Consider the following 14,305-nt stretch of genomic DNA (forward strand, 5'->3'; position numbering starts at 1 on the left):
AAGATATTGTCAACATCTTTTGTTCGACTTTCTGCAAAACATGCTGTATACATTTTTGCTATTTTGTAGATGTAATACTTGCGATTCCTTCATTAAAAATATCTGAAAATTTAAAAGTAATATTTTTCTCTGCAATATAATTTTTTAAGTCTGCCCAAATTAACTCAATTGGATTGAGCTCACAGTGGTATGGCCGAAGCGTCAATACTATTTGATTTTTCTTTAGCCATTTCATCTATAATATACTTAATGTATTCTTTTTTATGTCTATTCACAGTAGTCAAAAATTCGATTTTTAGAAGTGAATTGTCAAAACTTTGATTGTAGCCAATCTCAAATATCCGCTTTTTTCGACGCCTTTGTCGGTATTTTTTGTATTTCTCCTAGGTTTTAATAATTTAATTGGAAAGCAAAACCGTACGCCTATGGCTTCTAACGTGTCTTGATTCATGCTTGATTCGGTGTATTCCGAGTGCATTTTTATTTTAAATAAACAGTTCCTCTCAAGGTTTTTAATAATATATTTTATAAAATTCAATTACTTTTCTACCCTTAAAATCCTTAAAAATCACCCCTTCATGTCAGAAAAAATAGGGAAAAAGTTTTTAGCAGCTTAAAATGAATCTTTGGTGCGTTTACAATGTACCTATTATATCTTTTTTATTGTTCATTAGATAACTTATCACTCATTAAAAAGTTACAATCATTAAAACCAAACCTTATAATAAAATAAGAAAAAACATACGTATGATAAATTTTCACTTTTTAGAAGTTTGCAAATACTGTATGATTCTATTGAAACTTTTTAATCCACCGAAAAACTTGAAGATTATCATTGTTGGTAATTTTTACGTTATAATCAATGTTTAAGCAATGATCCCGTAAAACTAAATTAATACATTGAGACAAAAATAATTTCTTTTCACTTATACTTATCTTTCGTACTATCCTGGACAAAATAGGGTAAATTTTGTTCCATAAAATAAATTCCAACACTTACTTTAATAAGACTCCTATAGTCCTGAGAAAACTCCATGTAGGGAGAATAGAATTCTTTAATTTTCGAAGCCACCGCAGCACGATCTGATTCCTTTGCGTGAAGACCTCTGGGAATTAATATAGAATGATCTGCAGAAATTTCCGTTGCTAGCTGTTCGAGGTTTGTCATATCTAATAGACAAAAATATTAGTAAATCATCAACTATTCAATTGTTAGTAAGAAATTATGTTCTGCAATGCGGTAATTGGGACAATTGATTGGAATCAACCAAAGACTAACTCCTGTAAAAAAAGAGAAAAAGAATTCTTGGGGAAAAAATAAGTTGATTGGCATATGGGTTGATTATTTTAAGAATCTAGTAAATGTTAACAGGAAAACGGTAATTCAGATGCTGGCAATTGTATTAGTCAAACGGCAGATCGAGCAGCCACTCTTGGAGGAGGTAGAAGAGGCAATCACGAGGCTGAGAAACAGCAAGGACATCGAAAACTCAACTGGTAACAGAGTTTTTTAAATTAGCTAGCTACAGTTTTGTTACAGTTCTTTATAAGTTTTACTATTTTAATTTATTACAATAGTCCACAATTTATGAGTGTTCAATCACAAATTAGTACATTAATTTGTAATCTCACATTAATCTTAATTTCCTGGATTTGTATAATTTCACCGTGTATAATTGTGAAACATATCAATTAGTTGCTTAATTACAGTTTGTCTAACTTCCTGCAAACTATTACCAAATATTTTATTGAGGAAATGCCTTTAATCATTTTCTCGGTTCAAATTATATTTGCTAGCTATCAAAAATCAAAGGTTTTGTACTACTATACACTTAATTGATGAATCGTAGCATTTTTGTAAGATTATAAATAAATATAGCTTCGGAACTAGTTTGAGACGCAGTTATTATAAATTTTTACCGCAACAACAACTAGAGTGTAATCATTCAGTAGCTGTCAATAAATCTATATTTTACTCCACGACTTCAACATTATATTTTATCAACGTCGATCGAGAAGAATGAGACACACAGAAGCTATTTTCTTGAGGCATGTTAAAGTAATTACTATTTAAATGGGAATAAGCCACAATTAAAGGTTAAAGTACGTTTATTGACGTTTCTAAACAAAAAAAGTAATCGAATGGCAACCGATAGGTCGACGGAAAATAGGAAGACCCAGATTAGAATGGCAACACGGCGTAAACAAGTCCATGAGCGAAAGAAATTTAACAACAAACGACTGCGAAGATAGGAAGAGATGGTGTTTAGGTATCGGACAACGTCGAAAGACGTTCTAAACCGATGTGTATATATAATTTCATAAACTAAATTACATTTCTTTCTCTGTTCTAGTTGGACTTCATGGGATTTTAGATTAAAATTTTAAGATTTTTCGTTGCTATACAATTAACAATACTTTAATAACTTTTAAATAAATAAGTTTTAAATATCTTTATGGCATTCAAAAGTGTGTGAAAAGTGTCTTAAAACTCACCATTTTAACCCTAATTTTTAAAAATTTTTCCGCAGATCTCCCAAAAAAAAAGTTCATGCCCCCTTCCGAAAATAAGTCCTGGATCCGCCCTTATTGAAAGGACCTCAATATAATATAGTAACAATTATTATACAACCATTTTTAGAAAAAATATGTCCATTTTAATAAAGCACCGTTTTTCAACTTTGAGCGCTAATGATGCAATAACAATTGATCGAATTTAAGCTTGCAAAAGCTTAAATTAGATCTTCTCTAATGTACTTTCATGATTTTATGGCTATATTTGATAAAGTACCTAAGTACTTTAGGTTTTGCAATATTTTGAATCAAATAGTACATATTTTACTCCTTCAGTCTCTTAAATAAATAGTAACCAACAATTTGATGTTGCACGGACTGTGGGAGGGGGTTGTTCATAACATTGCCTTTTATAACACAGAGTAGGTTTCAAAAATTCACCAATTAGTTCATGAAATCGATCTTTTTTTACCTACAGCTTGGGCTAAATATCTAAAGTCGGTGTTTACATATGCGATTATCAGTATTTAGCCTAAAATAACCTAAATCAATCTCAACTATAGTAAAATTCCACTATTTGGAAGAGTGATTTTATCGTTTAAACGCCGAATGTCCTTAAATTTAAATGTACTCAGCGGCCCCGAAAACTACCCGTTTAATTTGCGTTTTGTCATCAGAAATCATAGAATGTATAATTAGTAAATTTATTTGTGCTTCTCTATAGCAGACCTAACCACAAGATGCCGTACAGTGTAGCCGATTCTTGTTCACAAGTAGCAGTTATGGTCATATAAACCTGAATTCTTCGACGCAGCGATTATTACCGACATAAAAATTCCAAAAAATGAGTTTTTTCAATAGTAAAAATTGAGCACAAAATTGTATTGAAATAAATTTTATTTACATGTTCAGTTTTGTTACAAGTTTATAAAATGAAAATTGATATGTTACATTTCATTCCCATTCCGTTTCAAAAACTTGGCAACTTGGGAATTTGTAAAGCATCATAGCGGTAATACCACCGCACCTGCCGAAGCAAGAAACGTTCATTTACATAGGCAGTGCTGGCGGGAGTGCTTCTGTTGCCTTTTGTGATTATATTTTTTGCGGTTGAAGTTTGTGGTGATAATCCTAGTGTTGGAGTTTGGAATTGGAGTTTTTTTATAGTAAATTTTTAATTATATTCTGTGATTATTAAAATATAATGGACGAACAACCGAGTTGTTCCAAGAAAAGACAGCAAAATGTTAACGTCAGAAGAGAAGGTAGTGATACGATATGAAGGAATTGAATTGCATGATGCAGAAAAATGGCATCAAATATTAGCCAAGCGGTCGTTATTTGTAGCAGTTTAACAATAGTATCCATTAGCTGTATTTATCACGTACCTAACAATACATCGGAAAATAAAAAGCAAGTACAACGTAAAACTAGAGGTAGAAAAAATATTGTTTTGGATGACGAGACAAGACATTTTATTTTCGGAGTAAAATTCCAACACTGAAAAAAATTTTCAAGGGCTCGAAAACAATTACTTTTTACTCAAGATATCTCGTAGAGTATTAATCAGAACTATGCGCGAAATGAACTTTTGATATGTAAAAACAGAAAAAGTGTGTTATTAGAAAAAAAAAAAGAAATTATTGTGTGGAGAAGAAAATATTTTAATGAAATACGCACACTTCGCAGCATTGAACGGAAAACATTATTTGGATGAAACCTGGATTAACGAAGGTCATACAGTTGGAAAAGATTGGCAAGATTTAAATGTCAAAGGTAAACGCGAAGCATTTATAGAAGGCTACTTTACAAAATTAAAAGCTCCATCAGGAAAGGGACGACGTTTAATCATTATCCATATTGGAAGTGATATGATGGTTCTTTGATGATGGTTTGCTTCAATATGAGTCAAGAAAACAGGAGATTATCATGAAGAAATGACTTCCGAAGTATTTGAGCGCTGGTTTAAGAAAATCTCAACAAAATTAGAACCTGGTCAGGTCACGTCAATAGACGTTTTAGCGTAACTTCCGCGACAGCCGGGTAGCATCAATGAGCTTTCTGCAAATTTATTTGTTTTTTTATAGCTTTTTGTAACATTAAAACACTGAAAACTTTGTTTTCAGTGTTTCCAAAAAAAACTTCCACAAAATTTATTATAAAATCTTATCACTACAGCTGTTTCGGCAGAGTATTCTCAAGTGATTTATTTTTGGTATGCACTTACACATTATAGTTTTTAACCAAATAGGTTGAGGAGGGGAGAACTGTTTATTTCAAGTTGGTTAAAGACTATAAAGTGGTTTCGTTAAAGACTATAAAGTGTAAATGCATACCAAAAATAGATCACTTGAGAAAGGCACTCTGCCGAAACAGCTGTAGTGATAAGATTTTATAATAAATTTTGTGGAAGTTTTGAAAACAAAGTTTTCAGTGTTTTATTGTTAAATAAAATGACTTTCCATCAAGTAACGGTCGAATCCATCAATTATAGCTTTTTGCTTATGGCATTCTGTATTTTTAGGGGAATGTAGGGAATAAGCCACAAAATATATTCAAATATTTAATTTACTGACGTTTCGATCTCTATTCCAGAGACCGTTTTTAAAGTTAGAAAAAAAAAAGAAACTAAATAATATAAGATTATATAAATAATATTATATAAATATATAATAATAAACAAATAAAATAAGTGTAACTATCGTGTATATCTTTGAAAACGGTCTTTGGATATAAAGATCGAAACCTCAGTAAAAACCTGTAAATAAATTTATATTATGGCCTATTTCGAACAAATAATATTTAAAAAATATAATATAATTATTGAAACAAAAGTTAGTGTACACCACTGGATTTTCATACGTCTTTCCCCACTTCTCTGCCTTCAAACGATGAAATGACTCTTCCAAATAGTGGAATTATAGTATAGTATAATAACATATTTTACAGATTAAAAGGTCGCTCCCCAACCATACTTACTTGTAACGTAGAACATATTTTCTTCAGAGTTTACTCCCATCATGACTTTTACATCAGTATTAAAATCTCCGTTTTTCAAAATTTCATACATTGATTTGGTCAAGAAAGCGTTTTCGTGTTCGTGTTCTATGACTGGGGCGAAATAAAAACCTTGTTGGATTTGATTATCGGCAGGCTTTTCCTAAAATAAATATTTTAATAGAACAGAAAGACGGTATTAGATTTATAAGTATTTACATTTATACGTATTTAGATTTATACGTATTTAGATTTATACGTATTTAGATTTATACGTATTTCAACCTCATTAGGTCTCATCAGAGCTACATATTATGCAGTTCTGTTGCTATATGCGGCGACATATATAGAGCAACTGCATATGTCGCTCTTATGAGACCTAATGAGGTTGAAATACGTATAAGAGGCTTGCGGATGCCCTGCATCGAAATTAAATCTAATACGCAACTTATATGCAACTATTAAATGCAACTTATAGATTCTCTTGTCGACTAATTCATCAATCTATCTGCTTTGCAAGTTGTAGAAAGCACAGTGGTAAAAATTTAAATTTAGTTTCGCAAACTAGGAAATCTTAGGATTCCTTAGGAATTCCTTCTTAGGAATCCTAAGATTTCCTAGTGTTGTTTTTAAATATTTTAATCTTGGATAAATTTTGGACAAAAGCTAACACAAAATATATTTTCAAGCCTCCTGTATACACAAGATATTTTTCAGAACACAGTATTGAATGAACCTTCTAAAAAATTTGAATCCCCAAACATTACAACTATATTAACACTTATAAAATAAATATTTATATACGTTCTAAGCATATTAATAATTTGACAGACGAAATGAGCGTATTTTAAAAATAAAAAAAAAACGAAGGTAACTTTGGAAACCTAGAACTCTAAAACGAGGGGTGTATTCAAAAAGTTTATATGAATTACTACCATTAATTTGTCCCCCGAATTTTTTCCACGAATCCCGCGACAAACTGAATACAAATTGTCTAACATGTCTAATAAAAATCAGTGAATAAAAAGATGTGTTACCAATTTTGTAAGTAATCAAAATATACCAACCATTCTCTGTATAATATGAGCAGCTCTATCGATCTTCTCTGCTGGCAGTTGTTTCAGGTATTCATACACCTCTGTTGAAGATGCATTCTCTAAATCCGGGTTGAGAAGTTTCACCAGCAAATATGAGATTTCTGTTTGATTGCTTTGATAAGCCCAGGCACTTAACGCTGAACCACTTTCACAAATAGCTCCTCTAAATAAGCCTTAAAACAAAAACAGAACAACGTATTAAGAAATAGTTTTATGTTAAATTTTGAACTTAATATTATATATAAAGAGCTATGGTAATTAATTGGTTTTTGATTTACCCAATGGTGTACTATTTTCGACTTGTATTATTCAACAAAATTAAAAACTCTTTTGATCCTTACCCTGATTGTAATTCTGGTTATATTCACCAAATTGGCCGTTTCCTTAGAAGGTAATTTAACTTAACATAAAAGTGATATTAAAATATGTAATTTTCCTCTGTCTTATCCAACATGCTATCACTTTGGCCATGTAGATTTCCCTAGTGTCAAAATTTCAAGCAAAACATTCTTCTAAGAAAGCCTTCTTGGAAATGTTAAATTCTTAAACATCATACTTGAAATGACCTTCCGTACAAAAATTTGCGTATGATTTCACAAGCTCGCTCAGGACTGGGTACATACCAAAAGCATGGAGGTTTATGGAAGTAGCTTTTATATCTGAATTTGGCAAAACCGGACAGGACAAAGCCCCCGTGGCCGATGCTTTTGATGTAATTTGTACCGACCATACATTAGGTATGGTGTATTTGATGAAAGTCCGAAAAATCAGAGACATTCTGCATATAGAACAAAATTCTCTATTTAAACTGGCATTGCACCATCTCGTATAAAGGGTGCATTCCTCGAGAAGCCGTGTGATATACTTAACGTTATTGGGGAATACAATGTTAGCACATGTAACCAGACGCTATCCGCAGGGGGAATCTTATCTTTTCTTTTATGAATCTGGCTATGAATGGATTGATAGACAGACTCAACAATGACAGGCATCACGTCCTGGGCTCTGCAGCTGACTTGGTCATCTTAGTCCACGGAAAATTTAATAGCATAGTCAGATATATAATGCCATAGATTCTGACTTCAGATACAGATATGAATTGAAATGTAAAACCAGCATGCAATATGCCACCTAAAGTTAAATTCAAGCTCAGTATCTGTTATCTCCATTACTTTTAAAATTGCATATTAATCAATCTCGTCGTTAATATAATGTATAACTTTAAATTTTGTGTTCTTTTAAATATGTGGTACTTTTTCCTTATGAAGAGGAAACTTTTTTATTCTTTTTTTAGTATACATTATTAGATCTTTTGTTGAATATATCTCATTAATAAAGTAGTTTTTTTTTATTTTTAATTATTATTAATATTTGTTTTATAAAAATATCTCAGTAACAAGAAGAAGAAAGAAGTTGTCGCTCTAAATTTTTATTATAGTAGCACTTTCAAGAAAATCTGAAGAGGAAATCCCATAATTTATAATTATAAACCCTATTGAGTATGTTGCCTTGAGTAAAATATAAAAGTTCAACAAAAAGTTTATCTTTTCTCGGTAACAAATAATATCCGTTTGTCTTTATAGTTTATAATCACTATGACAACTTCACGTAATTCATACACCTAATTTAGCTTATATACTGACCTTTCGACATTGGGCTTAGAACTTGATAATGAACAGAAGCCCCTCCCGCACTCTGTCCAAAAATGGTAACTTTGTTTGGATCGCCACCAAAGTACTCAATGTATTCCTTTACGAATTTAAGAGCCTGTACTTGGTCTTTTAAACCAGCGTTTCCTGAAACCACATCATCTCCAGTAGAAAAGAAACCTAAAATAAAACGAATTGTATGATTCTGAAGTGGTTTCTTGTGGCATGTGGTATATTAACTCTGATTGTGCTGATTTTAGGTGGATGGAATTGTTTAACAGCAGAACAGCTGGTCCCAAGTAGGGATAAAAGAGGACGTTCCGAAGCAAAGGCCAAAAACCTACTCGGTAAAAAAGAAATGCTAATAGAACCGATTATAAAGCCTGAGATACAGAATTAAAACATTTGAAGATGACTTCAGTAAGGAAAAGGACTACGGGAAAAAACTACATACCAAATTAGCATGTTGGAATATTAAATGAACAAAAAGAGATGAAGAGATACAGGAAAGGATATACGAGATTACGCAAGCGTAGGAGTGGGTATTTAACTGCACGCGAAATTTGAAAACGACATAGAAGATATTGAATATATCAGCCACAGAATTTTTGATCTTAAAAAGGACTTTGATTATGGAAAACAGTAAACTCCGTATATACCAGTTACGCGCAGACATTAGAAAACCACACAGAAAAAGATGCAGAAGCTGATATATACAATATGAAAACATCTACAACTAAGACGAAGTCTTTAGCGGTGGCAAAGGAACTCAAACTATGTAAAATAATAACAATGACGAAATAATCGAACGAGTCTCGAAACTGGAGTATCTGGAGGTACATTCTATTGTTGAATACCCCCATGTACGTGTGTACATTTTAGATATGTTCTATTTTATTGTTGAATATACCCATATACCCAGGTATTTTCTAGATCCATGCGTTCTCAGGTAATTTCTAGATACATACGTCCTCAGGTACGTTTTAGATTCATACGTCGTCAGGTACGTTCTGGATATATATTTTTATTGTAGAATTTACCTAACCCTTCTACTAGACGGATAATTCAAGGTTTTCACATTTTTATGTTGTAAAATCGATGAAAACAATACATTTTATTATATGATGGAAAAACAGAGAAGATGAGAACGGAACCGGCATATTACTGTCATCGAATGCCATAGTCTGTTGACTAGTACGCATTTCGATGCGCATCGCCCCGCCTCGAATTTTCCCATTGGCTCTTGACCTGGAAATCCCTATTTATCGCTCGAACAGCGTATATAAATATTGGCGATTTTCAGGTCAGCCAGGTCAGTCCCTCACGAGCTCTCCGAGAGCTTAGTGCTCTCGGGGCTCTGCTCCTGTTCTATTTTCCATACTCTGTGGCTGAGAGTTATTTTCAACTTTAACTTGGTGTTTTTATTTCGACAATCCTTTGTCATGTAAGAAAATATCTTGTCTTTCTCAAGACAAGCCATCGGAAGACCACAACCTAATGTACCATTTTCGACGAGGAATTTGTTGTGTAAGAAATATCTTGCCTTTTTCAAGGCAAGACACCGAAGATATAAATATTTACAAGTCCATACCCAGTAAATGGACTTAAGTAGAGGAGCTCTCGACAGTATATTCGAAGCCCTCTACAGAGCACCCGGGGATATCAGAAGGTGGTTAGACCCTTATTTGTTCCCCCGAGGTGACATTACACGCATAGATAGTAAGATACTAGTCACCATATGAAGAGATTTGAAACGCACAGGCATCAGACCAAGAAGACCCTTTAAAACATTAAATTTAATTAACATTTAGATTACAGCCTTTAGATCATACAAGAATAGGTATAAGGTCTAATATAAAAAAAGCAGAAGGAGGTTTTTGAATTGACTACTATATTTTGCTGGCAATAAATCAAAACAATTGTAAATAAAATTACACGCTTTTGACAGATAAACATTACCTACCTTACCTTTCTACATATCGTTTTTCTTTACATGAGCAATGTAGGTAAGTTTAAACTGTTAAAAAGTCTTCATTTACCGCAAACTATAGTTTATTTTTATGAACGAGAGAGTAATTAGCATAATTTTAACTGGTAGCTCCGACCATTCCATGGGCGTGCTCAAGATTAATTGAAAAATTACTTTGAATAATTGTAAAAAATAAATGAATTATTTCAGTGTTATAAAGTGTTATGTGTATGTAAACAAAGGTGACCTCTTTTATCACACACTATATTAGAACTGACTGGCCTACATTAAAAAGGGTTTTAAAAAATTCACATTTTTTTTAATTTTTAAAAATTACAAAAGAGAAAAAGAGTTTTTAAAACCGTCTAAGGTATGTTAAATAGATGAATAAAAATATTAATATAAAACTTACAGCTACTTGTTACAAATCCAAATCAGATTCAGAAGATGAACTTTCAGAACCAAGATTTATAATAACTGGCTCGATCATTTTATCAGTAATATTGTCCAGCTTCCACATTTTTTCCTCTTCTTTAATAGTGTGATTTACTGCCTTTTCCCAGTTTTCAGGTTTTACATTATTTACGGCCTCCAAAAATAACTGTTTAACATCATGAATTTTAAAAGTGGTATTTTTTCTTGAAACTTCACTCTTTATCTGTGCCCATACAAGTTCAATCGGGTTTAATTCACAATGATATGGTGGGGATCTAAGTACTGTCATTCCACGATTTTTGGCAATTTCATCAATTTCGTATTTTTTAAATTTTTCTTTATGAAGGGCACACAACGAATAAAGTTCCTTTCTTATAGATCCGGGATGGTATGTAATATTTTTTGAACTCAGCCAATTCTGCAAGTCTTTTTTTAACCACTTGGTTGTGGGCAGTCCTTCTATAAGTCTGGAGTGATAACTTGCATTATCCATTACTATTACACAGTTCTTAGGAAGAAGATCTATCATTTATTCGAACCATTCTTGAAAGACATCAGCGTTCATGTCTTCATGGTAGTCACCGGTACGAGTTGATTCAAAAGTTAATAAACCACCTTCAACAAAACCGTCTAAACTGCCAATGTGTACTATTATCAGCCTGCGTCCCTTTCCTGATGGTGGGTTTAAACCAGTAGATAAGTTATTTACAAAAGCGTGCCTTTGACTTGTAACAGTTTCATCCTGCCAAAATTTATTTGGTGTATGACCCTCGTTGATCCATGTTTCATCAAGATAAAATATTTTTCTTTTTTGGTTTCTCATTTCCTTTATGGTTCTTAGAAAATGTCTTCTCCATATGACAATATCGCTTCTTTCTAATAAAATAGACTTTCTGGGATTCTTTTTCCAGCGGAAGCCTATTACTTTTAAAAGTTTCCATAACGTACTTCGACTCATTTCTGGGTAATCCTTATCATCTCGAACTGAGACAAGAACTTTATCCAATGTTGGAAATTCTTGTCTAAAGAAGAATTCATGCACTTTCCGTCGAAGTCCTTCTTTAAAATGATATTCTATTTGAAATTTTGGTTTCCCTGGAGCATTACGTGGCATTTGAAAACTACCACATTTCTCTTCTTTAATAACTCTGTAAATCGTAGATTTCCCAACACCAAGTGTACTGCTAACTAACTCAACGGTCTCATCAACACTTTCACATAAACGTTTGTCTGTAAATGATTTAAAACAATTAAATATTCATGTTTTTCATTAACTGTTAGAGGACCAATTTTTCGGCGTTTACACGGCACTTCCAAATTTTCCATAACACTAGTATACACAATAAACTGCACCTTGCAACTGAAGTACCTACTTTTAGTGAATGTTAAGAATTTTGAATACGCCACTTGGACCTTCCTATATACAAAATGGAAAAACCCACTATCACATTTTCTGTGGAATAAGTTTAGAAGGTAATTATCTAGTCAATTACTGTCGTAGATTCCTGGAATTAAAGAATTAAATGTTTGATTGTTGAAACCCTTACTTCGTGGAATGCACTCATTTCAGATAAAATAAAACGTTTTATTTTATCTAAAGAATTAAACTTTATTTTGCAAATAGGCAAAGAATTAAACTTTATTTTGCAAATAGATAAAATAAAACGTTTTATTTTATCTAAAGAATTAAACTTTATTTTGCAAATAGGTAGGTACTTATTAAACTTTTATTGGTTATATATAACCAATAAAATAAACATCTTACATTTCTTGCAAATTCATTAGTACCTGTTAACCTCCATCACTCCGACACTGGCAACCTTATTTAGGGATTAGTAATCCTCACAACTATTGTATTCTATTCTGCTCCACCCTTTATACCTGGTGGTCATACTCAATTTAAAATTGTTTTCCTATATACTTCTGTAAACTTGTTGACAAATATCTGTTTTTCATTGAGTCACCCGTATCAACAGTTTAGGGATTTGCATACATAATTTATTGTTTTATTACTCTCTCATACATAAAAATACACTATAACAGAAAACAATATTGATGATTAGTTAATTTCAATTTTAAGAACGATTTCCGGACTGGTAGTCGTGACTTCTATAAGATATGTCATTTTAATTACAATTATTGCGGTTTTACAAAATTAACGAAATGTTGTGATGAATACCAACTATCTAAATGTAATAAAATTTTTAAATTGTTACTGTACTTTCAACTATTATAGTACAAATTTATATCGTTAATATTTTTTCTACATACCAAATGGTCCAACCCTATAGTTAAAAGTTACGTAGACAACGTCGTAGTTCATTAGATGATCGGGACCAACGTTGACGTCTTGAGATGATCCTTCAATGAATCCTCCTCCATAGATGTACACCATCACTGGAAGACTAGCATTTTCTGCTGGATCCTAAATCAAAATGAATTATAAACTTAAATATTACGGAGCTGTTAAAAATTTAAGATTGAAAAGAAAATAAAATATTACAAAACCAATACAGATTGAAGATAAGATATAGGTACATAGTAAAATATTAAAATACATTCAGAGATGTGGTAAACTTGTAGTACGGATTGAATCGTACAGGTATTTGGATAGGTAGCTTATTGAAAATTCGGACATTATGCTAGAAAAACATCTCCACTATTGACTTTATTTAATTTAGTCAAGGTGCAGCCTGGTGCACACTGTGAAAGTTATCACCAATTTCGGTTATCTGTTGAAATTCAGGCTTTGACTTCAAGTCATGTACAAGAACTACTCACAAATAATCAGCATCCTAGATCCTTTAAAGACTTTCGAAGAGACCTAAAGAAAACTTTTACCAGATCAATTCTTCTTAGGATGACTGTCCGTTCCGAACGTTGACGATCATTCTGGTTATTGTGACTTTGTTGTATACTATACGGAATAGCTGTGTAGTCTTTCTATACCATGCTCTCAAGTTAGCAAGCCAGGATATTCTTTTTCGTCCTGGGGTCCTTTTTCCTTCAATTTGACCTTAAAAAATGAATTGGAGTAGCTCCTATCTGCCTTGATTTCTCATTATATGTCCCAAATATTGCAGCTTACGGCCCTTCACAATGTTGATCAAATCCGCGGTCATGTTCATTCTCCGTAGTACTTCTTCATTGGTGACTTTGTCTTTCCATGGTATCTTCAGGATCCTTCTGTCTAATCATAGCTCAAAAGACTGAAGTTTTGATAGAGTTTACGCCTTCAATATCTACGTTTCTACTCCGTACAGAAGCAACCTACATGTAATATTTAAGGTCATGGCTCTTGAACACAGCTCTTGACACATAGTCAAGAATGCACTTTTTGCCTTTCCGATGCGACATTTAATCTCTTTGGTATTGTCCCAAGACTCATTGATTATAGTTCCCAAGTAGTTGTACTGTGAGACACGTTCAATTCTCATTTGATTCACATACAGATTTGCTCCAGTTCTGTTTTCCTTGCTGATGATCATTAGCTTGGTTTTGCTGGTGTTTATATCCAGTCCATATGTTCTACTTGTGTCTATATGACTCAATGAGCACCGCTCATTGATTCCAATACAGGTTAGTTATTATTTTTACGTCTCTTCCGTCAATCCCTGTCCTATTTATCACTTCCATCAATTGTT

At 32.5% G+C, this 14,305-nt stretch overlaps 1 protein-coding gene across 1 annotated transcript in view; it reads right to left on the reverse strand.

Annotated features, from left to right (window-relative positions):
- Nucleotides 1–14,305, reverse strand: part of LOC140439206 (esterase E4-like) — a 28,161-nt gene that overhangs the window by 4,277 nt on the left and 9,579 nt on the right. Inside the window, exons 4-8 of the mRNA XM_072528959.1 lie at nucleotides 12,933–13,086; nucleotides 8,252–8,437; nucleotides 6,579–6,781; nucleotides 5,494–5,674; nucleotides 1,001–1,170 (exon numbers count right to left, since the gene is read on the reverse strand). Coding sequence (XP_072385060.1) covers nucleotides 1,001–1,170; nucleotides 5,494–5,674; nucleotides 6,579–6,781; nucleotides 8,252–8,437; nucleotides 12,933–13,086 — 894 coding nt within the window. The remainder of the gene's footprint in view (nucleotides 1–1,000; nucleotides 1,171–5,493; nucleotides 5,675–6,578; nucleotides 6,782–8,251; nucleotides 8,438–12,932; nucleotides 13,087–14,305) is intronic.

This window comes from Diabrotica undecimpunctata, chromosome 4 (genome assembly GCF_040954645.1).
Source record: "Diabrotica undecimpunctata isolate CICGRU chromosome 4, icDiaUnde3, whole genome shotgun sequence".
NCBI classification, from domain to species: domain Eukaryota; kingdom Metazoa; phylum Arthropoda; class Insecta; order Coleoptera; family Chrysomelidae; genus Diabrotica; species Diabrotica undecimpunctata.